This window comes from Crinia signifera, chromosome 2 (genome assembly GCF_055691185.1).
Source record: "Crinia signifera chromosome 2, ASM5569118v1, whole genome shotgun sequence".
Taxonomy (NCBI): Eukaryota; Metazoa; Chordata; class Amphibia; order Anura; family Myobatrachidae; genus Crinia; species Crinia signifera.
The window spans coordinates 141,350,740-141,375,430 of record NC_139218.1 but is presented as its reverse complement, the minus strand read 5'-3'; the positions used below and the strand labels follow the sequence as shown (position 1 = coordinate 141,375,430).

General features: G+C 43.4%; 1 protein-coding gene across 1 annotated transcript in view; it reads left to right on the top strand.

Annotated features, from left to right (window-relative positions):
* CTSE (cathepsin E) overlaps nt 1-24,254 on the top strand; it is a 113,978-nt gene extending 89,724 nt beyond the window's left edge. The window contains exons 6-9 of the mRNA XM_083173034.1: nt 3,295-3,417; nt 4,967-5,108; nt 10,789-10,887; nt 23,978-24,254. Coding sequence (XP_083029160.1) covers nt 3,295-3,417; nt 4,967-5,108; nt 10,789-10,887; nt 23,978-24,154 — 541 coding nt within the window. The 3' untranslated portion in view covers nt 24,155-24,254. The remainder of the gene's footprint in view (nt 1-3,294; nt 3,418-4,966; nt 5,109-10,788; nt 10,888-23,977) is intronic.
* The last annotated feature ends 437 nt before the right edge of the window (nt 24,255-24,691 follow it).

Below are 24,691 nucleotides of genomic sequence, written 5' to 3'. Positions count from 1 at the left end.
CACACCCCTGAGCAGAGAGAGTCAGGCAGATTTGCGCCAAGAGGGAGAGGAGACTGAGGGCTGAGACAAGTCCTACTCCTCCCATGAGTGCGCAGGGTGCGCGGTGCCGGCACGTGACGTCATGACGCACAGCACCGGCCCGTACATTGCACTCTTGGGTACGGGTGAGGGGGAGAGGCGGCGGAATCCAGACACACTCAGCACGAACGAAGCCGGGGACCAGGAGCCAGGAGGATGTGGCGCACACTGCAGTGAGTCAGTGACTGACCGCTGAAATCTGAAAATGCAGTACATCCGGTACAATTTAAATTTGCAGGTACCGACTGTTAAAAAATGGTACTGTACCGGCAAATTCGGTACAGTTGGAGGGTATGGTATTTTTGGCATTATTTATATTTTGCAACATACATTAGTAGAAGGTGGGAATTTAGATTATCAAAACTCAATTACTCAGAGGATACTGCCCAATTCTAGCAACATATTAAAGATTCTTGCCAAAAATTCCAAATACAGAATTTAATTAATTGTTCCCCAAACATGGGAATCCCCTCCCTCTGTCAGGCCAGGTTTTAAGGGGTAAATTTATTAAAATGGGAGTTCTATTGAAGATGACATGTTGCCCATAGCAACCAATCAGATTCTACTTATTTATTTAGAACCTTCTAGAACAAGCAAGTCCAAACTATGGTCCTGCAGCTGTTGTGAAACTTCAAGTCCCATCATGCCTTGCCACAGTTTTGCTATTAGGGAATGTTAAAACTATGGCAAAGCATGTTGGGATGTGTAGTTACACAACAGTTGGAGGGCCACAGTTTGGACATGCCTGTTCTAGAAGATAATAAAGGAAATCTAATAGGTTGCTATTGGCAACATCGCATCTTCAATCTTTCCCATTATTCAGACAAAATGGCTGTCAGCCGGAGCCCATCACAGATTGTGGCCATAATGGAGGAACATTTCATTTTCCTTCACAGGGAAGAATATTTTTTTATGTTCCTGAAGGTAGGAACACTGCAAATGTTGGTTAGTCAGCTGCGGAAGTTCATACACTGCTGGATATGGCCTACCAACAAACAACTTAGTTGGGTATGTTGGAACATTTCTCATGTACATTCATCGCTGATTGGTTGCGGCTATACACTATGTGATTATTGTCTCGACCTGGCAATATCGTGAAGATATTATATCCATACTTGGGTTGGTTTCCTCCAGGTACTCCAATGTTATGCCACAATTTAAAAATATACTGCTAGACTAATTGTCTCTCATCAAAAATTAACCCTAGTATGTAAGCATGTACATGGGCAGTGTTTTTTTTTTACCTGCTATCCATTTCTATGTTTCTATTACCTGTAATCAAGCATAAATAATATTAAAACTTGGGCTTTTAGTGGGCTTTGGGGACTATGGTTGGGAAACACTAATGTGATTAGTTCTCTGCTTTTTAGCTTTTTGTGTGATGTCACAGACTACATCACATTGGTATTCACCCTAAGTTTAGTTACAATGTATTCAATGAATTCTCGTTTAATAATGTATGTGTGCATTTATACAGTTGTGCTCGTAAGTTTACATACCCTAGCAGAACTTGTGATTTTCCGGCCATTTGTCAGAGAATATGAATGATAACTCACAAACTTTTCTTTCACTCATGGTTAGTGGTTGGGTGAAGCTATTTATTGTCAAAAACTGTGTTTACTTTTTTTAAAATCATAATGTCAACAGAAACTACCCAAATGACCCTGATAAAAAGTTTACATACCCCAGTTCTTAATACCGTGTATTGCCCCCTTTAACATCGATGACAGCTTGAAGTCTTTTGTGGTAGTTGTGGATGAGGCTCTTTATTTTCTCAGATAGTAAAGCTGCCAATTCTTCTCGGCAAAAAGCCTCCAGTTCCTGTAAATTATTGTGCTGTCTTGCATGAACTGCACGTTTTCGATTTCCCCAGAGTGGCTCAATGATATTGAGGTCAGAATACTGAGATGGGCACTCCAGAATCTTCATTTAATTCTGCTGTAACCAATGACAGGCCGACTTGGCCTTGTGTTTTGGATCATTGTCATATTGGAACATCCAAGTACGTCCCATAAGCAGCTTCTGGGCTCATGAGTGCAAATTTTTCTCCAGTATTTTCTGATAAAATGCTGCATTCATCTTGCCACCAAATTGACCAAGTTTCCAGCACCTTTGTAGCTCACACATCCCCAAAACATCAGCGATCCACCTCTTTGTTTAACAGTAGGAATGGTGTACCTTTCATCATAGGCCTTGTTGACTCCTCTCCAAATGTAACGTTTATGGTTGTTGCCAAAAATTGAAATTTTGGTCTCATCACTCCAAATGACTTTGTTCCAGAAGTTTTGAGGCTTGTCTCTGTGCTGTTTGGAGTGTTGTAAGCAGGATGCTTTTTGACATTTGCGTAGTAATGGCTTTCTTCTGGCGACTCAACCACGCAGCCCATTTTTCTTCAAATGCCTCCTTATTGTGCATCTTGAAACAACCCCACCACTTTTTTTCAGAGAGTCCTGTATTTCAGCCGAAGTTATTTGTGGATTTTTCTTTGCATCCCGTACAATTTTCCTGGCAGTTTTGGCTAAAAATTTTGTTAGTCTACCTGACCATGATTTGATTTCCACAGAATCCCTCATTTTCCACTTCTTAATTATAGTTTGAACACTGTTGATTGGCATTCTCAATTGCTTGGATGTTTTTTTATATCCCTTACCTGTGTTGTACAGTTCGATTACCTTTTCCCACAGATCCTTTTGACAGATCTTTTGCTTTCCCCATGACTCAGAATCCAGATACGTCAGTGCAGCACTGGATGAAAGATGCAAGGGTCTTTCAGGAGACCAGAAACTCACTGACCTTTTATACACACACACTAATTACAATCAAACAGATCACAGGTGAGGATGGTTACCTTTAGTAGCCATTCAAAACCGTTTGTGTCAACTTGTGTGCATGTTATCAGGCCAAAATTTCCAGGGTATGTAAACTTTTGATCAGGGTCATTTGGGTAGTTTCTGTTGTCATTATGATTTAAAAAGAGTAAACAGTTGTTTGACAATAAAAGGCTTCATCAAACCACTAACCATGAGTGAAAGAAAAGTTTGTGAGTTATCGTTCATATTCTCTGACAAATGGCCAGAAAGTCACAAATTCTGCTAGGGTATTTAAACTTATGAGCACAACTGTGTGTGTATATATATATATATATATATATATATATATATATATATACATACATATATATATATATATATAAAACATTTTAAACTTACCTCCCAGGGATTCTAACTCTGCAGAAGGCGGTGAGCTGGTACTTGGTGGCTATGACACAACTCGTTTCTCTGGTCAGTTAAACTGGGTGCCAGTTACTCTTCAGGGCTACTGGCAGATCCAAGTTGATAAGTAAGTACAAGCTTTCTAAAACTTTATTTCTATAAAATTATATATTGGGGTGTCAAATTGATTTTTATGCCCTTAATGTCACTCAGTTTTTTAGCACTTTCAGACAATGTAGTATTTCAGATAATAAGGTGCAAAGGTTTAAAGAACACATGAATGGAATATCCTTATACTAGAGCTAAACTGATCATAGGATTATCTAGGGCTGGACTACCCATCTTGTCAAATGCCAGAATGGCGAGTTTGTCTGCTTGACAGGGGTTGGTGGAGCAGCTCTTCCTCCCGCTGCTCTGCTCAGCCGCCGAGATGTGGGTGTGCCGCGAGGCCAAGCCCCTGTAACTTGCAGCGGGCTCCTGTGTGCTGTGACCATTCCCTGTGACAATAAGGGATTAAAAAGACATAAAGAAAAGATAAAATTAGGCTTTTATGTTAAGACCCCAATAGGGTGTTGGGAAGGAACCGATATGGTGGAAGATGTCCTTTGGAAGCTATTCTGGTTGATACGCTCACATATGAATTTGCACACAAGGTGGATTTTAGCTCATTATGCATGCGCAACTGCCGCAGTGTGCATGTGCAGGTTTCATAGTCCATGCACGCTCACACCCTTGCACATAGAAATACGCTTGGGAATGAGCCCTAAAATGAAGGCGTGATGTGGGTGTTTCTTTGGGCACGGCTTCGCAAGAGGGCAAAAATGGGAGAATACAAGCATACCAACATTTACAGTATGTGGTGTTCTTTGATGTTTTGTACTTTATTATTTAAAGCATCTCAGTGGATCAGAGTAGATGCCTCTCTTCTACTGTCCCATATTTATACCATACTTGCCTACTTTTGAAAACTGTTTTTTAGGGAGATAATAGTTGGTAGTCGAAATTTGCACAGTGCCCCATTGAGGGGGTATGACATGCTCCATCCAAAGTGCGTGTCTTGTTCCATATATGGAGAGATTGTGAAAAGAGATTGTGAATGTGGCACCTGGAAGCGTGGGTGTGAGGAATCTTTTATAATGACTTATATCAAAATGTAGATGATCCCCAAAGCAGTTAGTAAGAGCTACTATACTTGCTAAAGAAAAGTCACTGATACGTGTCAGGTATTGTTCATCTATTGTGTTTTATACATGGTTCCATGTAAATGGCCACAAGACATGAAGGTAGCCATAGGGATCACTGTGTTTTATCACCAACTCTGAGATATAGTGCTGATGATTCAATTTATTTATCTCTCATTCCTTTATTTCCCAAAAATGTAACATTGTAATGTGAGTTAGGTGAAATGAGGGAGATTGCTGGACTAATGAGGGAGATTGCTGCTAATTCAAGGAGTCTCCAGCAGAATGTAAGAGGGTAGGCAACTATGATTTATACCAGCTACTAATGGCTAATGTTGCTTAACATATAATATCAATAGGAAGAGCAACAAGATAGACCTGTGCTTATGTTTAATTTGTGTAATACCCTGTTTCCAAGTCATCATGCAATGTATAGTAATAACAACAATAATAGGCTAGTACTGTAAGGGAATAAACTGTGTTCATTTCTTCCAGCATCCAGGTAGATGGTGAAGTGGTATTCTGCAGTAGCGGTTGTCAGGCTATTGTAGACACTGGGACTTCTTTGATAACAGGTCCATCTTCTGATATCCAGCAGCTGCAAAGTTACATTGGTGCCAATGGGGCAAATGAAGGGGTAAGAGATACAAGTCCCCTTATTCCTGTATTTCGATGTTATTCCTCAATTTATTTTAAGACTTTGGAGCAAACTTACTAAGCGTCAGTATTACTATCCATATGCTTTTATGGACTGTTAGAAAACAGCACAATTTACTAAAGGTCAAACAGCACATCTAGACATATCAAACCTTATAGGTTTAAAATCACAATCTTGATTTTTAAGATCTGGCAGATATGCAGATATTTATTAAGTAACATTCGCCAATCCCCATAACAAACTACTGCTGATCAGTAAATTGTAATAAAACAATTTAATAAAATAAATGCATGAGCCATCTTGTTGTAGGAATCCCTATCTGAGTTTAAATTAAAACCTCTACGTGAATTTTAATGATAGTCCCAGGGTTTAAATAAAGACATTTTAAAGTTTTACCCAGGCATAGGGCTGGATTTACCAACCTTGGGCAATACATCCTGCTTCTTACAGGGGTACGGGTAAAAACCGGAACCAGAACGTACCGCGGAATGCCGGTGTCTGTGGCAGGGGCTGCTGCCTTTGACAGCTGTCACCAGGGAGAGGATAAGGATAGAATAAAGCCAGGGAGGCTGTAATCTTCCATTCCCCATGTCCCTGGTGATAGCTATCACATGCATCCCCCCGGACAAGACTTTTTCTGTCAAACTGTGAGTTTTCAATGGTTGTCTTCCTAGCTGACAACCATTACATGTTCACAGCTCAGCTATTGTGCACATGCATGAAAAGATGAATGATTCTGCCCATGAACACAGCAAAACCAGTGCTGGTTATACCAATGAATTGTTGCGATGTAATGGCAAGCAATCATTCATGCAGGCTTCCAATGTCCATCCCCTTTTGGAGAAGATAAGATGGAGAAAGTGCAGCGGTGGAACTATAGGTTAGAGACTAAAAATAAAGCAGCCAGTATTTGCCCTGCACAGAAACAAAGTAACTAACCCAAATCTAATTCTCTCTGCACATTTTACATCTGCCCCCCTGCAGTGCACATGGTTTTGTCCATCTAAGAAGGATTTTGTCATAAAGAGTGAACTAGAATAAGGACCTAATAGAAGAGGGAGGAGCTGCTGCAGACACAGAGTTGTGAGAACTATTCAACAGCCAGCCTAAAATATAAAAGTGACTCAGGGAGGGAACACTGTATGTTTGTATGTATGTATGTATGTATGTATGTGTGTATGTATGCAGGAAGAAGCATAGTGTGTATACGTGAGTGTGTATATATATATATATATATATATATCCGGACGCCTGCCCTTACACTCTGGCTATGCCCTTCAGGCCCACAGATGGCGGTTTCTGGTCTCACAGGACCTGGCCAATATGGGATTTCCTTTTACCGTCAGTAACCGCCTGTTACTAACCCCTATGCAGTAGGCGGGGTTATCGCTGCCACCACCAGACTCCTACTACCTGGCATCTGGAACCACGGATACCTCCTTAGGCCCAACCGCTAGTACCTGAGTACTACCTGCTGTGGTATATGTGTCGACACGCTGCTGACACCCCCCGACTGGCATCGGTTAGTTCCCCACTGGTCACGAACCAGACCTCTGCTTCGGTAGATGGCAGAGTGGAACTTAGAGACGCTGGATCCTTGTACCCAGTACAGTTGGAGAACGTAATTATTGCAGCAATTCTGTTAGTTGCAAGATGAAAACGGTCGTCTTGAGGCAAAAGACATTTTATTTGTTAAAATATAAAACCTTAAAAGGCCAGTCTCCTAGATCTTTCTAGGTGGCACAGCATACATGTGTTACAGCGTTCCGATAAAGGCAGAAGTACAATTTACACAGAAGAAAGGCAAGGACAAATGCACAGAGTAGTTGCACAAGTTGAATGCACACCTTATTTTTACTGTTTCTTATTGTTTTTTTAAAGATAAGATTAACTTTTGGTACTCTTTACCTAGAAGGGCGCCCACGATTTTGCTCGTGGACATCATTAGGAAAAAAAAATCGCGTCGGTCGCATCGCATGTGACCAAAAAATCGCATGCGATGCGACCGACGCGATGACCGCGATTTCCCATAGGGAACAATGTTAAATGTCCCAATTGACCCGATTTTCCTATTCAATGTCCCAATTGACCCGATTTTCCATAGGAAACAATGTTAAATGGCCCACAGAGGACAAATAGGCACCCTGAAGTGTGAAATGCCCCCCCCCCAATTGTTAACGCCACCCCACGATCAACGTCAACCCGAAGCGTGGCGAGCGCAGCGAGCCCGCGAGGGGCGGCGGTACGCGTCCTCCGACCTTTTCATACCCCCACTATCCACGTCGGCGTGGAGTTGAGAATAGATAATGTGGCGAGCGCTGCGAGCCACTGAGCCTGAAGCATGGCGAGCGCAGCGAGCCCCGCGAGGGGACGCGGACAGCTGTGAAGCCCGCGAGGGGACGCGTATACCTGTGAAGGTGTCCGCGTCCCCTCGCGGGGCGCGCTGCGCTCGCCACGCTTCGGGCTCGGTGGCTCGCTGCGCTTGCCACACTATGTATTCTCAACTCCACGCCGACGTGGATAGTGGGGGTATGAAAAGGTCGTAGGACGCGTACCGCCGCCCCTCGCGGGCTCGCTGCGCTCGCCACGCTTCGGGTTGACGTTGATCGTGGGGTGGCGTTAACAATTGTGGGGGCCATTTCACACTTCAGGGTGCCTATTTGGCCTCTGTGGGCCATTTAACATTGTTCCCTATGCAAAATCGGGTCAATTGGGACATTGAACAGGAAAATCGGGTCAATTGGGACATTTAACATTGTTCCCTATGGGAAATCGCGGTCATCGCATCGGTCGCATCGCATGCGATTTTTTAGTGCATGCGATGCCTGCGATGGCCGCGATGGGCGCCTTCTAGGTAAAGAGTACCTAACTTTTAATAAATTTCTTATTAAAAATACCCTTTCGTGTTATTTTCTTTATTGGGACGAGAGGGAATGAATTTATCTAGGTGAAATTAAACAATAAAAGAAGCAGATAATAGGCCTATAAATAAGAGGCCTCAACAAAGAGTGTGCAGGCTTCTCCTATACCCTCCCTGTCCTTTCCACCCTATTCAGAATAGAAGTACAATTTACACAGGGCATTAGCCCTCCTTTTATGCTACTCCAATACACATTACCACAGGGGGTAAGTGCACCCTGTGGTCTCCAACCAATCATCTTAAGTGCCATCTTAAGTGTCCTCTATGGACAGAGGGGAGTGGTTACTCCTGATTCACAGCCCACCTGGGGGGGCAAGGTACCACCCAGGTGCCAGTCTGCCTGGCTAGGGGGAAGGTTTCCCTCCAAAATTTACTTCCAGGAGCCTGCCAGGGGAGAGCTCCAGAGATGTGCAGCCCTGATCCCCTGCCAGGATCTCCTGCCTACTGACCGAGAGCCACATGGAGCTCCAGGGAACAACTCAGCTTGTTAGAAAGCTGATGTTCCCTGCTATCATCCATGCAGCTCACAGCTTGGTGGCTATCTGGGAATGCATTCCATTTTTGTGGTAAAGTCTAGGGGGAACCCAGCAGCCCACACAGGACTCTGGATTCCCCCTGGGATACAACCAAGTGCAGTAAGTGCATTTTACCTTTTAAAATACAGATAAATTACACTTTATATTATACATTGTATGGAGCCTGTGCCCAGCACAGGCTCCATAAGTGATTATGGAAACTTTGCATTAAAATAAGATTTAGGGGTCATTATAGATGCGAGGTTGCACAAGAAAAGGATTAATAAAATATAACGTTTATTCATTAAGTTTTAAGATACTGCGAGAATATAAAAGCAAACATACAACATGGATAGACTAGAAAAGACAATTTCTAAAAAGGATATAACAATCCTGACGTGGCGGGGGTTTATACGTAACTGGTCTGATTACAATACAGGAATTAAAGAATGTGTGGTGCGTATAAATGAAAAATTCACTTATGTGAATGGTATTATTACACTTGTAACAATCACTGACAGTGAATAACAATGTATCCAGTGGTCAGATAATGCTCATTGAGAGTAATTATCCATGTGACATTTGTTGTAATGGGAACCGTGTCCCTAATATGTCAGCATAGATCAAATAAGACATTCCACTGTAGTTGCAAACCTTCCGTCCCAGCTAAGTGCTTACATTTTTTAATCAGCGGCTCCTAGCGCCGAGTACATTTGAATTTGGCACCCAGCGCCCTTTGTCCAAGATGGCGCTGCAGACGGAGGATTAATATATACTCTCAACAATCTTAAAATTGCTTTTCAGATACTGTACTGTACTGTCCCACCCTGCAGTGTTCTATGTGAAGTAGAGGAAGGGAGGGATCCATCAGCTGGGGTAGTTATGTACACATCCTCTACATGACATGAAATGGGGTTGTGATGTGTGTGCCCCCTTTTTTATGTACATGCCAGAGGCTTGCGCAGCAGGATTTGATAACCGCTTACAGGTGTTAAGTGTCCCGGGTCCCCTCTCCTGTAAATCCAGCACTGCCATGTACATACATGTTCCTGGACATTTTATAGTCTTAGTCACTGGACTGTCTGGAGTAATCCTAGATGGGTGGTAACCCTACTAGCAGACCAGATCTGACTAATCACCATTAGTGCAGTCAGACGGTGTCAAATGCAGTCATCATCTAAATGTACCGTCCATTCCGAAACCGTCTGGGAACTCATGCACAGATGGACATTGCTCTTACCCCCAGGCAGTGACTTTGTCACAGTTCTGCTTCTTGGTAATGATTAGCAATGGCTAATTTTATATTGCCACTATAAATGCCAATATAAAATCTATGTTAGCACCACTTGCTAATAAATGTCTTTATTTCATTAAATAATACGGATCTTTTATTAGCCCCAATTAAAAAGTTTTAGTTTTAGTTAAAATAAAAATATTTATATCATATAGATGATAATAAAAATAATGATAATAATAATAATAATAATAATAATAATAATAATAATAATCATAACATAAAATAATTGGTTAGAGAAAATTCATGTTTTATGTTTTGTTTTAATAGTTTCAAAAGAGTTGTTCCAACAAATTAGGGAAATCTTTGACATATAGCCATGAGGCTATATGTCAAAGATTTCCCTAATTGAATAGGGGTTTACTGTATTTGTGAAGAATTGTAGCCAACACCCAAAAAGTAGTTTTCCTTATAACCATATACTGTATCACAGCTATTTGGGGTGTACAATTGGGGATATTTATGCATAGTCAGATGGTAGGACACTGGCTTTTAAAATAACAAAAAATAAATATAGTGTCAACATGATTCAATTCCTGGACCCGGCTGTGCTATTGTGGATATGCAGCCATCTTGCCACACATGTGCCTGCAGTATTTACCAGAGAGGTATCCTTCACATTCTTCTCTCAAAAAAAAAAAAAAAATGGAATCCAAAAGCTTTAATGCTTAACACCATGTAACGGGGCCAAACTCCAATAAATCTCAGCATCTGTGAGTGCTAAAAGTGGTACTGCAGCAGATGTAAATAACCCTCCAAGGGCAGCCATTTTCAGAGGACTGACCTCTCTTTTTAGCATGATAAACAGGTCCCCCAGAGTTAGGATTAAACTCAGGTAGAAGGTTTACATTTTACCACTCAAATTTCATATGTACAGACAGAGAGTCTAGACTGGATCCCTAATTCTTTAACTGTATTTCTATATTTCAGTACGGTGTGAGCTGTAGTGGCCTGAGTACCATGCCCAATGTCACATTTACAATCAACGGTATTGCATATGCACTGTCGTCTTCACAGTATATGCTTGCGGTAAGTCTATCTTCTATATAAACTACAATTCAATGTATTTTTATTGTCCTCATACTGTACTTCGAAGTACAAGCCAACCATAATTGGTTGACTTAGTGATTGCCGACCTGCCGACTGGATACCCTGTGTTAGACATAACTAGAATTTCCATTGTATGTTATAATAGTACAAATAGCAGAATTGCATACCTCTGAACTTGTGAAATACACAAGTTGGGACTCCTGCATGTGTTAAAATTTGGGGGCATGGTCTAGTGACTAGGCATGGCCTATGCTCGTGATGTTTCCACAAGTCCACGCCCCCAATTTTGCCATTGTGAGAGCATGGCCAGTGGCTTGGTGAGCTGCTCTCCATGCCCCCAGTCCATCTGTCTCCAGGAATAACGGCTGTGCGCATGTCCACAGCATTTATTCACCGCTGCTCTGCTCAGTAGTGGGAACATCCTATTTTTTTGGACGGTCCCACGTACTGGTATACAAAGAAAAGGACAGGAACCAAGCGCTGATCTTGTTCACAATTGATGGGAGTCAATTCAGGTATAACCTTGTCTTGAACCGCCCATAGAATATGTTTCTTTAACTGTAGCAACCTAATGGACCACACTGACCTTAGTGATGGTCCCTATGTACACATAGCGTTTTCTTTACTCTTTTTGTTCAGAGGTCATCTACCGCTCCAAAGGTTAAGGGTGAATGTACTGACCTGGGTGTAGGTCTCTATGTTCCCGTAATGGTTTCTTTCGGAGCTCAGGTTTCCTCAGATCATAACACCAGTACCGATAGCAGGTTTCTTTTCCAGAAGTTTTATTGTCACAGATAAAAAGTATCCAAACCAGATAAAAATAGTAAAAATACACAGGAGCCTTTACCAGGTGGAGCCAACAAAAAAACATTATAATCCTCCTCACCCGGGATGAGATTGGGATAGAATGTCCGCTCAGATGGAATAAGACAAATGTTGGTCCCTCCTGGTTCTGGCCTCCTGATTACACCAACGCGTTTCTGACAGGTCCTTCCCTGAGGATGTTATAATAGTACAAAAAAGCTGTTTTTGTAAAACGGTTAAAATGGAGGGTCCTACCCATTTCAAACGCGGTATTTTGGTATCAAAATCGGGTCTGAAATGGTATTTAGGACCCAGCCAATAAGCTGGGTCCTAAATTCAGCACAGTGAATATTTAATGAGCTCATTAAATATTCATTGCACTGGAGCCCGACTCCGCCACCCCCCCGTGCGGGTTAACATCCCCGACCCCCCACGCCCCGCATTGTGTTTAAGAACCCCCCCCCCCCCCGTGAAGCCGGTACCTCCTCAGTTTGCAGATGATCCCGGCAGCCGCAGTACTGTATGGATGGCTGGCTGCGCTTATGAAAAAAAAGGGACTTTCTGAAAATGGCTGCCCCATAGGAAAACCCATTTAAAAAAACTGTCTTTCGTATGGGGGCAGCCATTTTCCGAAAGTCACTTTTCTTATAAAAGTATTTTTGCCCGATCCTTTATGATGTCATTTACTGAAGTTGAAGTGAAACCATATTGTGGTCACTGTTCCCTAGATGATAAATTACTGTGTTTGAAACTAGATCTACTGTATGTTATTTGTCAATACCAAATCCAATAATGCCTTATTTCGAGTTGGAGCTTCTACCATTTGTGTGATAAACTGGTCTTTAAGTAAGCTTAGGAACCCACCGCTTCTTGCTGTTTTACATGTTTCGTTTTTCCAATCAATATCAGGTAAATTAAAATCCCCATAATTAGTACCTGACTCTGATCTGATGATTGTTTGATTTGGTTTAAAAGAAGAGACTTGTCCCATTCGTTTATGTTCGGTGGTCTATAGCATACCCCTATTAAAATTTTGTTGTTAGTTTTTTTGTTATTGTCGGTTATCTCTGCCCACACGGCCTCCGTGTAATCTTCCTCTGTGCCTGTGCTCATTTCTTTCTCACACGATGTTAAGTTATTTTTTACATATAGGCACCCCCCCCCCCCGACCTTTCTATTTTCCATGTCTTTTCTGTAGAGTCTATATCCCTCCATGCTTAATGCCCAGTTGTGCGACTCCTTACACCATGTTTCTGTAATACCAATAATGTCATAATCATCCCTAGTGACCACAGTTTCTAGTTCCTCGATTTTACCTGCTAAGCTTCTTGCTTTAGCCAGTTGGCATTTTAATTTATGTTTATTTTTATTTGCATCCCTAACGTGTTGAATTTCTCCCTTGGACTTATTTGTATTCCTTACTAACTTCCTCATACCCACCTCCCCCTCAGTAGACTCTCTACAGCCCTCCCCACCATGCCCTTCAGATAACTTTATTTTCTACACCTTTCATTTGCAAATGTTCTAAACTAATTTACCTTTCTGGGGCTTTGGCCGACACAGGTATCACAATAGATAGGCTGCGCCAAAGCCCCAGCAAAACTATACTTTCAGAAACAAGGTACCGGGAAACTCTTGAGAGCCTGGCAGCGCCTGAAATAGAACACTTACTTAAAAGTGAGCGCAGTGTATCAACCCCAATTCTTTCTAATTGACCTTTCTGCCCTGTATTCTTCAACAATGTAATTATACAATCTAATAAAAGAGATAATATTTTCCTATAATAATACAATACACACAGAAACAGAACTGTGATCATATGCCCCAAGCATATTACTAGTGATTCTGAAATATTGATAACAGTAAAAACTACTCATAAGTGCAATGTGTCCCTATAAAGCATGCTGATACGGGCATGATGATCCGGGCCCTTTTCCTACCTCCATTAGTAAAAAAAAAAAAAACACATAAAAATGTTAACCGGGCCAGTACCATCACTAGCTGGGTGCACCAATAAACACCAGTGCCAGCTCTTCTGCAGTGGCAGGAGCCAGGTACTGCAGTATGATACTCTCCTGCACCCCTTGGCTATAGTCACAGATAAAGAGCCAGCACTGCACACAGCCCCATCTACGGGACAACCAGCATCTCCGTGGATCCCGAACATGCCCCACATGGAGTGAATACAGGGTTCCCATGAAGCCACACCCAAACCCATATGTAACCCGTCTATCTCTGTTCACGTCTGAGTGCATATCTTAACAAATAAGCCAATTATAGGTTCAGTGGTCATTAGTTACACCAAAGAACAATTCAAAAAATGTACTGCAATAAATTAAGACTTAAATTCCATTTATTACATTGAATAATGGTATAGGGCCCGTAAAGCCCTAAAAGAACAACTCCTATGCAAATACCTACAGGTTCAACGCATATAGGGGGAGATTCTCTAAGAATCTTCGCCCCCCCTTCGCCGCCCATCGCATTTATAATTATTGCATATGTTCTAACATATGCGATAATTATAGCAAAGGACAGCTCTTGCGTTAAGAGCTGTCCTTTGCGGTGAGAGTCGCCGGGTCCCAGCAGGTCCCGGCGGCTCCCCCTCCCTCCCACACCCGGCGCTGCTGCTGCTGCGCCGGGCTCTCCTCCTCCCTGCACCCGGAAGAGGATCAGTGCAGGGAGGAGGTCACAGGTCCGGGCAGCACAGCTCTGTGCTGCCCGGCACAGGTGAGGGGCGATGCGGGGCGGCTGGGGTCCATGCGGGTCGGCACAGGGTCGGCGCGGGGCAGCCGAGGGTTTGCGGTAGAAGCCCATTGGCTTCTATGGGGCATCGCCAGATTTTTCTGGCGATGCCCCCCGCCGCGGTAATCCGGCGGGGGATGCTTATAGCATCCCAAAGTGCGGTTAAAACCCAGATAACAGGGTTTTTACCGCATTTCTAGCTTAGAGAATCTCCCCCATAGACTGCATGAAGAATCTATGCTTAATATTTTATTGATCACAATGATCAAAAACAAACACTGCCTACAAATAGCAGACACATTCCATTTAGTTTCTTTACATTTTTGTAGTGTTGATATCTAATTACCTGCGGTACATTACCATAGCTAATGATAATGATCGGCCTGGGATTTCCGATTGGCCCCATTAAGTCTGCACGACCAGCTTTTCAGTAATTGTCACCTGTCTCAGCACTAGGCATCAGCTTCCTCAACTGCCCCGGCTCCACTGTCACATGACCCTGCCTGGCCGGGTCACCGGGGGTGGGGGAAGAAGGGATGGATGTGGGTCACGGGAGTGCTGGCTCCTGGGTGCCATCATTATAGTCCCCACCCACTGCTTCTGTTTCGGGTGCAGGACACTTAATGAAGGGGTTGCAGTGAAACAGAATTCTTGGTACTTATATGTTAGTTGGGCACCCACTAAGCTATTTGCTTAGTTTTATGCGTCCCTTTGTGGGACTCGCTACGCTCGCCACCCTCGTCACCCTTCGGGCTCGTCACACTATATAAATTCAACTCCATGCCGACATGTATAGTGGGGGTATGAGCGTACTAACTGTAGTGGGCTCCCAACTAACATATAAGTACCGAATTCCCAATAGTTGCTGGCATTTTGGGTCTATGGCAGCAAAAACACACATTTCACTGAACCTGTGTGTTGTCACACAAAAACATATTTTGCTAACAGGAGATCTAACTGAATACCCAACAGGAGATCTAACTGAATACCCAATTAAAAAAATGTGGGTTAAAAAATTCCACGTTTTTTGCTCCAAATGTTTTATTGTATCTAAAGCCCTTTAAGGGCTCCTTTGTCAGCATAATGGCCCTTATTCAGATCTGATCGCAGTACAAATTTGTTCTTAAAATGATCAAAACCGTGTGCACTGCAGGTGGGGCAGATGTTACATGTATAGAGAGAGTTAAATTTGTGTGAGTTAATTTGTTTCTCTGCAGGGTAGATATTGGCTGCATTATACAGTATTTACACTGCAATTTAGATTTCACTTTGAACACACCCCACCCAAATGTAACTCTCTGCACAGGTTAAATCTGCCCCATCTGCAGTGCACATGGTTTTGCCCATTTTGATAACAAATTTGTACTGCGATCAGATCTGAATAAGGACCCTCCCGACTTCGTCCCGCTGCTCGCAAATAAAAGCCAGTTTTAAATTACTTCTATTTGCGACTTCAGGAGAAATGATTTGATGGTCAGCGACGCATGTGAGGGGATGTGTTCTTATTACACATCCCCTCGCATGTTGCCAAGGGGAATCGGTGGTGGTGGTGGTGGTGATGGTGGGGGTAGAAGCAAGTATTCGGCAGAGGGAAGTCATAGGTGGAAAATTAATTTGACGGTGAGCAGTTTGCAAATGGATTTGCAGTGGACGGCGATTCAGCTGTTTTCCGCAAGCTTGGCTAAGCAATTTGTAGGCTTGCACAGGGCGGGATTTCATTTTGGAGGGGCAGCATATAGCTGATCGCAGGGCTCTGAAATTAAGTAGAGCAGCGATCAGCTCTGTATAACCCCATGGGATTGGATGGCTCTGAAAGTATATTAGGCCCTATATTAGAAAGTTGTAAAGATTGTTATCTATAGTGTTTTGTAGCTGTATCTGTGGGAGCTGGTCACATGTTGCTGTATCAATATCACAGTTGTGTTCACATTATGTGTGCATTGTTAGTAACATTTTTACACATTGACAAGTTATTGTAACTCTAACTAATTAGCAAACTATCATCAACTAATTTAACTATCCATTTGGGCAGTACGGCTGGTGTAATGGATAGCATTACTGCCTCACAGCGCTGAGGTCAGGGGTTCTATATCCACCATGGCTCTAACTGTGCGGAGTTTGTATATTCTCCCCGTGTTTAGTGTGGATTTACTCCGGGTGCCCCGGTTTCCTCCCCCAATCCAAAAATATACAGGTAGGTCAATTGGCTTCCAACAAAAATGAACCCTAGAATGTCTGTGTGTGCGTGTACATGTGGTAGGGAATATAGATTGTAATCTCCACAGGGGCAGGCACTGATGTGAATGTTCAACTATACTCTGTAATGTGCTGCGGAATATGTGTGCGCTATATAAGAAACTGTTAATAAATTTGCTTATTTAAATTGCAATTATTCCACTTCTTGTTTATACATCCAAGCAATTTTGTTGTTCCTTTGTATAATCCTTCAATAATGAATTTGTCAAAAAAAAAATATAAAAAGGTAAATAAATGCAGTGAGAAAAAAATGCTATCTTCAAAATGTACAACAAATCACTGAATGTTATCAGCAGGCTGATAACATTTCATGTGCAGATTGTTGCTAAGCAAGTGTGTTTATATGTGTCTTACATTGCCAATATTTTTAACCCTAGTAGTGTCTCTTACTTTATTAAATCATTAGGCCTAGCTTATTACTACTATTTATTTATATGACGTTACAAGGGTTTTGTAGCGCCTTGAGTTGAGCAGGAGTATTTTTGCCCAATGTATTGCTTAAGGTCCTCCTGGCAGGATTTGTTCACAATACTGACACCAGCATCCCAACTACCGCCAGGAGACCGGCGTTGGAATCCTGGCATCAATGAGAATGTCAACACTGCAATACTGACTACCAGGATGCTGAATGTAAATATGAGGGTACGGGCTAGGCCAGGAAAAGGGGAGGTTAGGTTTAGGCACAAGGATGGACTTAGAGGTCGGTTGGGGAGGAAGGAGGGGATAGGGCAGAGGTGTCTTAAGAGAGGAGGAGTCCCGCATGCAGCCTCCTGGGTCGAGCGGCACCTGGAGCAGTAGGTTCTGAGCGCTCAGACCACATTGCACACGTGCAAACTTCCACTGCGCTGTAGAGTCTGAGAACTAGAGCGCTCAGACTCCACTGCGCATGCGCAGATCACTGGAAATATGTCCGCCAGCAATATCTGCAGTGCTCCTGCCACTGCCACGGGAGGTTAAGTATTACCAAAGTGGGTGCAGTGTGTGCACGGTGTGGGCTATGTGCTTAGAATTAGGGGTTAGGCTGTGGGAGGGTGGGTTAGGTATAGGCAGTGGTATATGAGGGCTAGACAGTACTGGTGAGGGTTAGGCTGCAGGGGGTTGGAGGTGTTAGGTTGCTGAATGGGAGGGCTAGAGATGGCAGGAGGAGGGTAAGTATACTTACCTGACCCATGTTGGAACTCCCTTCACCTTCATTGGGATGCTGGAGTCAATATTGTGATTGCCAACATCCCCACAGCCGTTCAGGTCATACATATGTATCTCCCTCCTGCCAGCTAGCATTTCCAAGAAGTTATGTCCACCATTATTCCTGCTTGTATACTCATATGAGACACATACAGATGACCAACGGTTTGGTGCTGGCATTCAGAATACAGATGCCGGCATCCCGATTGAGGGAATCCTGACAGGGGTCAGGTAAATATACCCCCCGACCCTAACTGCACCCTATCCCTTAACCCCACACACACACACACACACACACACACACACACAGTCTAAATTCCTCATAGTGCCTAAATCTAATCACCCCCTTCCCAGGCCTTACTGTAACCTGCCCTGGCATACTTATTTTAAGGAGTCTGGATTTTGGCACTAGCTACGTCGATGATGTTAGGATTCCGGCGCCAACCTCCAGGCGGTAGTCAGGATGCTGACATCGGTACTGTGAATGGCAGCATCTCAACTGCCGGGATGCTGATGCATCTTACATCTCACTTCGAAAAAATTCAGTATTCTGTATATGAGCAATTCATAGTACACTTTTTCTTTTGTGACATAGAAATCTCGTCTATGGATACCTGTGACTGCAGTGATGCTGCATGACCAGATCCAATTAAACATACAACACAGACTTTCCACAAATCATAGAACATCACCAGATATTTAATGCCCAATATGCAGAATTTCTAAGACAATGATTTGGAGTGTTTCCTAGTATATCTTTGACAATTTTGGTAATTTGGTGCTGGCTGAAGGAGGCCAAACAATAGCATTTTGGAGAAGCTCTTTGACTGTTTTCATTTAGCAGTGTTAAAGCCCGCCGCCCCATACCTCAGAAATGTTTCCTCAATGCCTTCATCCATCAGATCTGCCAATCAGCAGCTATCGATGATCGTCAATCTGTCGTGGGAATCTGGGAAATTCTTCAGTTCAAAAATCCATACAATCAAGATTTTTAAACATGTTTGATATTCCCATTTTTTGTTCAAGATGTGGAGGGTTCAGTAAATTGCAACAATCTGCCACTGATGTATGGGGCCTTAATGCTTCTGGCTGTGCGTGTGGATGTCACACAGGAATGCTAAGTGATTTTTAATGGCAACAAATGTATCTAGCAGTAGTATATTTTTAGCATACATTAATCTGCTGTAAGATTGTGTGCAGGTGTTTTTTCTGTGTAATTCTGGAAACAAATGCGTGATAATGGTAACCTATAATACTGGTATTAGGCAGGCAGAAGGTATTGGTAGTATTAAAAAATAAACTATACAGTAGAAGAAGAAGAAAAAACAAAAACCTTTGCAATCAGGGCTGACCTGCACTATTGACTATTGACTACTGATTATTTGGTTGTGTATCTTGCCAGAGCTGCATGGTAAAAGTGTATGATAAAGAAATATAAATAATAAGTTATAAGTAATGTATACATTAGCGTTCAAAACTCAGGTTGACTCAGGTTTAGTGTGAACCTAGACAATGATATTTTTGGCTCTGCATTACTTCACACAAGTTCTAGATGGCGACAAACTTCCATTCAGTTTTTTTCTTATTCAATGTCAGAAAAAAGTTATGGGGCCTACACATGGGGAGATTTCAGCCTATGTTCTAACAATCTGACTAGAAAATGACCCTACACCGCTCCGATAGGAATTAAGATCCTGCATGCAGCATAAACCTAGTCAGACCGCTCAGCACACAGTTCTGACACATCACTTGGGATCTCTGTGTGCTGAGTGATCTAACATTGCTCTGATCGCTCAGCACAGTCAGCGTGTGTGTAGGCCACATTAGAATGTGAACACACTTCAATGTTTATTGACAAATATTAAATCCCTGAACAGCAATAACATTAATTATTAACTGGAGTATATTAAAGTCACTTAGATGATAAAGGAAATTTATGAAGTGTTATAGTGTTGATTCGTAGTACTAACTTTCGCACAATTCACATACATTTGCACAGGTAAGATTACATCTCCACCACAGATGGGAGGAGTGGGCTAAGTGAGCGTTACTATCAGGGCTGTTTCTAGACAATTTGTTTCCCAGTGCGAGGAAATAAAAATGGGCCCCCCCCCCATACATAATTTGTTAGTGAAGAAAGTGTGCATGCCGCAAAAAGGGTATGGCTTCAATATATGGGGCATGGCCTAGTTATAAGGGGTGTGGTCTAGCAGGAAAACAATGACCTTACACCTGACTTTTGCAACCTGCATGACCAGACATTGGTTACTGAAGGAATGGTTTGTCCTCCCACCCTTAAGTTTGCTGGCTGAAGTCCACACAGTGATACATAAACATAAAGGCCCACACAGTGACCTAGTATGCCTCACAAATTAAACACTGGTAAAATTTTGGGGGCATGGCCTAAGTGCGGGAGGTGTGGCCACCTCCCACTCTTAGGCCATGCCCCCAAAATATTTAGCGGTGGGTGAAAAAAACTCTAAAAACTTTAAACACAGCAGCAGCAAAAACCTACAGCATGTTCTGTGCTGACAGCTCTAGCAAGCCCAGGCCCGGGTAATTAGTACCCAATCCACCCCCTCTCGTAGTGGCGTAACTAGAATTTTTGCACCCCCCAGCCAATATCGGCAGCGCCGGCCCCCTCCCTCTAGCCCTCCCACCTACCTTCTCAAGTGAAGTTAAAACCCCCCTTACCCCTCCGCATGCCGCCGCCACCGCATTCAGGTTCCCGCAGCGCATATCTTCTCCTGGCTCCGTCTCCACCTGCAGTTCTATAATGACCATCAGAAAATGGCTGCCCCCTAACAGCAGACAGTTTTTAGGGATGCTAGTGGAGGCCCGCACGTCCTCTAGCATCCCAAAAAACTGTCTGCTGTTAGGGGGCAGCCATTTTCTGATAGTTATTTTTCATTAGAAGTGAACTGCAGGAAGAGAAGGAGCCAGGACAAGACCTGCGCTGCGGCCGGGACCCTGAATGCGGCGGCGGCATGCGGAGGGGTAAGGGGTGTGTAAGTTTACTTGGGTGGGTGGGAGGGCTAGTAACTATAGCCCCACAGATCGGCGCCCACAGTCCCTCAGCGCCTCCCCGCCACCGCGGGGGCTGCGGGGCTATAGTTACGCCACTGCCCTCTCGGCTGCCCTGCATGTATTGGCAGTAGCTGGATTAAAGGCCTGATTCAGACCTGCAAGTGGGGCAGATGTAACGTGTAGAGAGAGTTAGATTTGGGTGGGTAATGTTGTAAATACTGGCTACTTTATTTTTATACTGCAATTTAGATTTCATTTTGAACACACCCCACCCATATCTGCACGTTACATCTGCCCCACCTGCAGTGCAGTATGGTTTTACCCTTTTTGAGAACAAATATGTCCTGCAATCAGGTCTGCATTAGGCCCTATGTGCCGAGGGCTTAAAGTGGTACTGATAAGGAGGTGAAACACATGTCTCAAGCCTCCTACCCCCCCAGGGCTGGTGCAACAGGTTTCGATGTACCGCTATAAATTGTTGATCCTCACTCCCCCAGGGTCCAGGCCCGGGCTGACCAATCAGGGGGTTAATGTTTTGTCCATGGGAATATACATAAAAAGTTTACCCTATTTGTACGGGGAACGGCTATATACGGCTGACAATAGTAAATTACCCCCATAATGCCCCCCACAAATGTTGCACTGATACACGCAATGCCCCTAGTAGTGCCACTTAGATATAATGCTCCCAGTAGTGCATTTCCGCTTATGCACTTTATGCCCACAGTTATGTCACTTAGAAATAATGGCCCCAATGGTGCAGTGCTGCTTATACATTTAATGCCTACAGTAGTGCCAATTATAAATAATGCCCCCAGTAGTGCAGTGCCACTTATACACTTAATGCCCACAGTAGTGCCAATTAGAAATAATGCCCCCAGTAGTGCAATGCCACTTAATGCCCTTATTAGTTCCATGTACTTAATGCCCCCAGTAGTGTTACTTAGAAATAATGCCACTAGTAGTACTCACTTCCCCTGTCCTGACCTCCTCCACCCCCACCACTGTTGCCAGGCCTTAGCTGCTAACATCAGCTGGTTCTCACCCATCCATTGACATCAATGGAGGGAAACCATCTGGTTCTCACCCATGGATGGCAAAACTATTCTACATCGGCCATAAACCATAAATGATTTAGATCGATGGCCATCCCTCCTTTTAAATCTGGCAGATAGCAGTACTGCCTATACAGAGTTCCGGCTGGGCAAGGGGGGCTGCTGGAGGCAGGACAGGCCAACTTAAGAATTCTTTTAGCTCTGCCACCACCTCATTGACCTGGAAGCTGCCCAGCTGAGCCTCTATTCTAGTGGCAGTGGTGCAGGTGAGTAGGCTGGTTGAAGGCTAAGCAGGGCAGTTTCTTCTGTTTTTGTCTACTAGCTGCTGATGAGACAATGGATGATGAGAGGTACACAGTGTGAGTCACACTGTCTGTCTCACGTTATCCATCATTCAATCAGCAGCAACTTGGAAAGTCACCCTTGTCTCACAATGTGTAAGTGACTGGGTAACAGCATGTGGAGGCAGAGGAATAGAGAAGCCTGGCTGCAGTGTGTGTGTGTGTGTGTGTGTGTGTGTGTGTGTGTGTGTGTGTGTGTGTGTGTGTGTGTGTGTGTGTGTGTGTGTGTGTGTGTGTGTGTGTGTGTGTGTGTGTGTGTGTGTGTGTGTGTGTGTGTGTGTGTGTGTGTGTGTGTGTGTGTGTGTGTGTGTGTGTGTGTGTGTGTGTGTGTGTGTGTGTGTGTGTGTGTGTGTGTGTGTGTGTGTGTGTTTAGATACAGAGTGTGTGTGTGTGTTTAGATACAGAGTGTGGCCAGGCATGATGGATGGATGGAGGTGGAACAATTCTACTCCAAATTGAACTGACAGAACACAGTTCTGCCCTGTTCCCACCCAGTTAGTGCCTAATGGAGCTGGAGCTGAAAATGTTCAAGTCAATTAACTAGCTCACCACAGGTGATGGCAATCCTACATTACCAGGGAAGTCCAGGAACAGAGCATTTTCTCCCTGAAGGAGAGGGCCAGGTAGGCAACCATGATACCTTTTCTACTGTGATATTGGCAGTGTTCTAAGGCTGGGTACACACTTGCAAAAGATGTGTACAACTTGCCATTTCCAGGCAAATCGGATCAACAAATTATGTATATCGTGGCGTGTGTATGCCCGGGTAGCACACCATATCTTCTGGTTGGCTGTGATGCATGGCCGATCAGAAGATTTTGTGTGCATGGTGCTGCTGTGTAATTAAGCCATTGTTTATTACATTGCACAGTGGACATCATTCTGGTCTTTTTGCTCCCCCGACGTCCACAAGGGGAGTGATGTTTTTGCTTCTGTGCATGTGCATAACCATTTATGAGCAAGTGCAGGCTCTGTTCGAGAACGGACACGTTGAATTGTACAGTCGCCGGCCTGTTTGCACAGAGCAATGTGGGCAGGGGGCGGCAGGCACTCTTTATGGGCATTGCCGTGACGCGGGTGTCAGGGGTGGGCAGCTGATGTCACCGGATGTCAGCTCCCTGTCCTGTTCCTGTAGCAGTGCACCACAAATCTGAGTCACCAGGCAGTGACTTAAATTTGCAAACGCTTGAGAAATCATTCGATGGTCGGCAACCATCGAATGATTTATGCATATCATCCATTCGTATGCAAGGGGGGTGGACGTTCATGCATTTAGTTGGCTCGCAACCAGAATGATCCGCAGTGTGTACATGAAACCTGGGATGGTCCGGGGCAAAGTGATTTTGTCCCAACCATCAGGCAGATTGCTCATCTAATGTGTATGCCTTAGACGAACTTGAATTCATGCAACATATCATTCACTGAATTAATTGGAGTTCCCTGGTGTACAAAGGCTTTCTGACACTGTGAGTCCTCTAATTTGTGCTGGTAAATACTTTTATTTCTTTACTGATTTTTTATTTATTTATATTATTACTACTACTACTAATTTATTTATTTCTACTCTTATTATATTAAAATTAAATATATATGTGTGGAGAAGTCTGCTTAAAATCATTGTAACAAACAAGTAACACACACTCTCCTTTTACATAGGATGGAGATTACTGCAGCAGTGGCTTCGAAGGAATGGACATAGCACCCCCTGCAGGACCCCTTTGGATTCTGGGAGATGTTTTCATTGGCCAGTATTACTCTGTGTTTGATCGTGGTAACAATAGAGTAGGATTTGCTCCAGCGCTTTCCTATCCATCTGCAACAAATGGGGTGTGAGCTATTACACTGCTTCTGGATTCTAATAAAGAACTTTTAAAGCTAATCATTTTATTATCTTGAAGACAAGCTTGCAGTATAATTGCTACATGCACGTGTGATTGACCACAGACCTTATAGACATACTGTATCTTTGCATTAAAGTAATCCCATCATATTAACTGTTGCTTACAGTATAGCCAAATCTTTATTAGTCAGCTGCATTATAATGACATGTAGAAAAGGATTATTAATAATGAATAGTCAATAATTTAATCCCCACATTGGACACAACTCCACCTCTGATGCAATGTGAGAAGTCCCACCCTAAACTCTTATTGGCCTGCTGCTCAGCGAGTAATAGAGCAGGAATGATTATCAATGGGAGAAACCATCTTTAGTTCTTTGTCAGTGGATTCATACGGTTAAACTTCGGTGGTACCATTGATGATGACCGCCAATCCAGCATATCCAATGGATGCAAGTTGTAAATTGGCCGAATTTTGAAATGTATGGATTTGAAAGCACACACTCTATGAAGGTCATTGCGATCTGTCG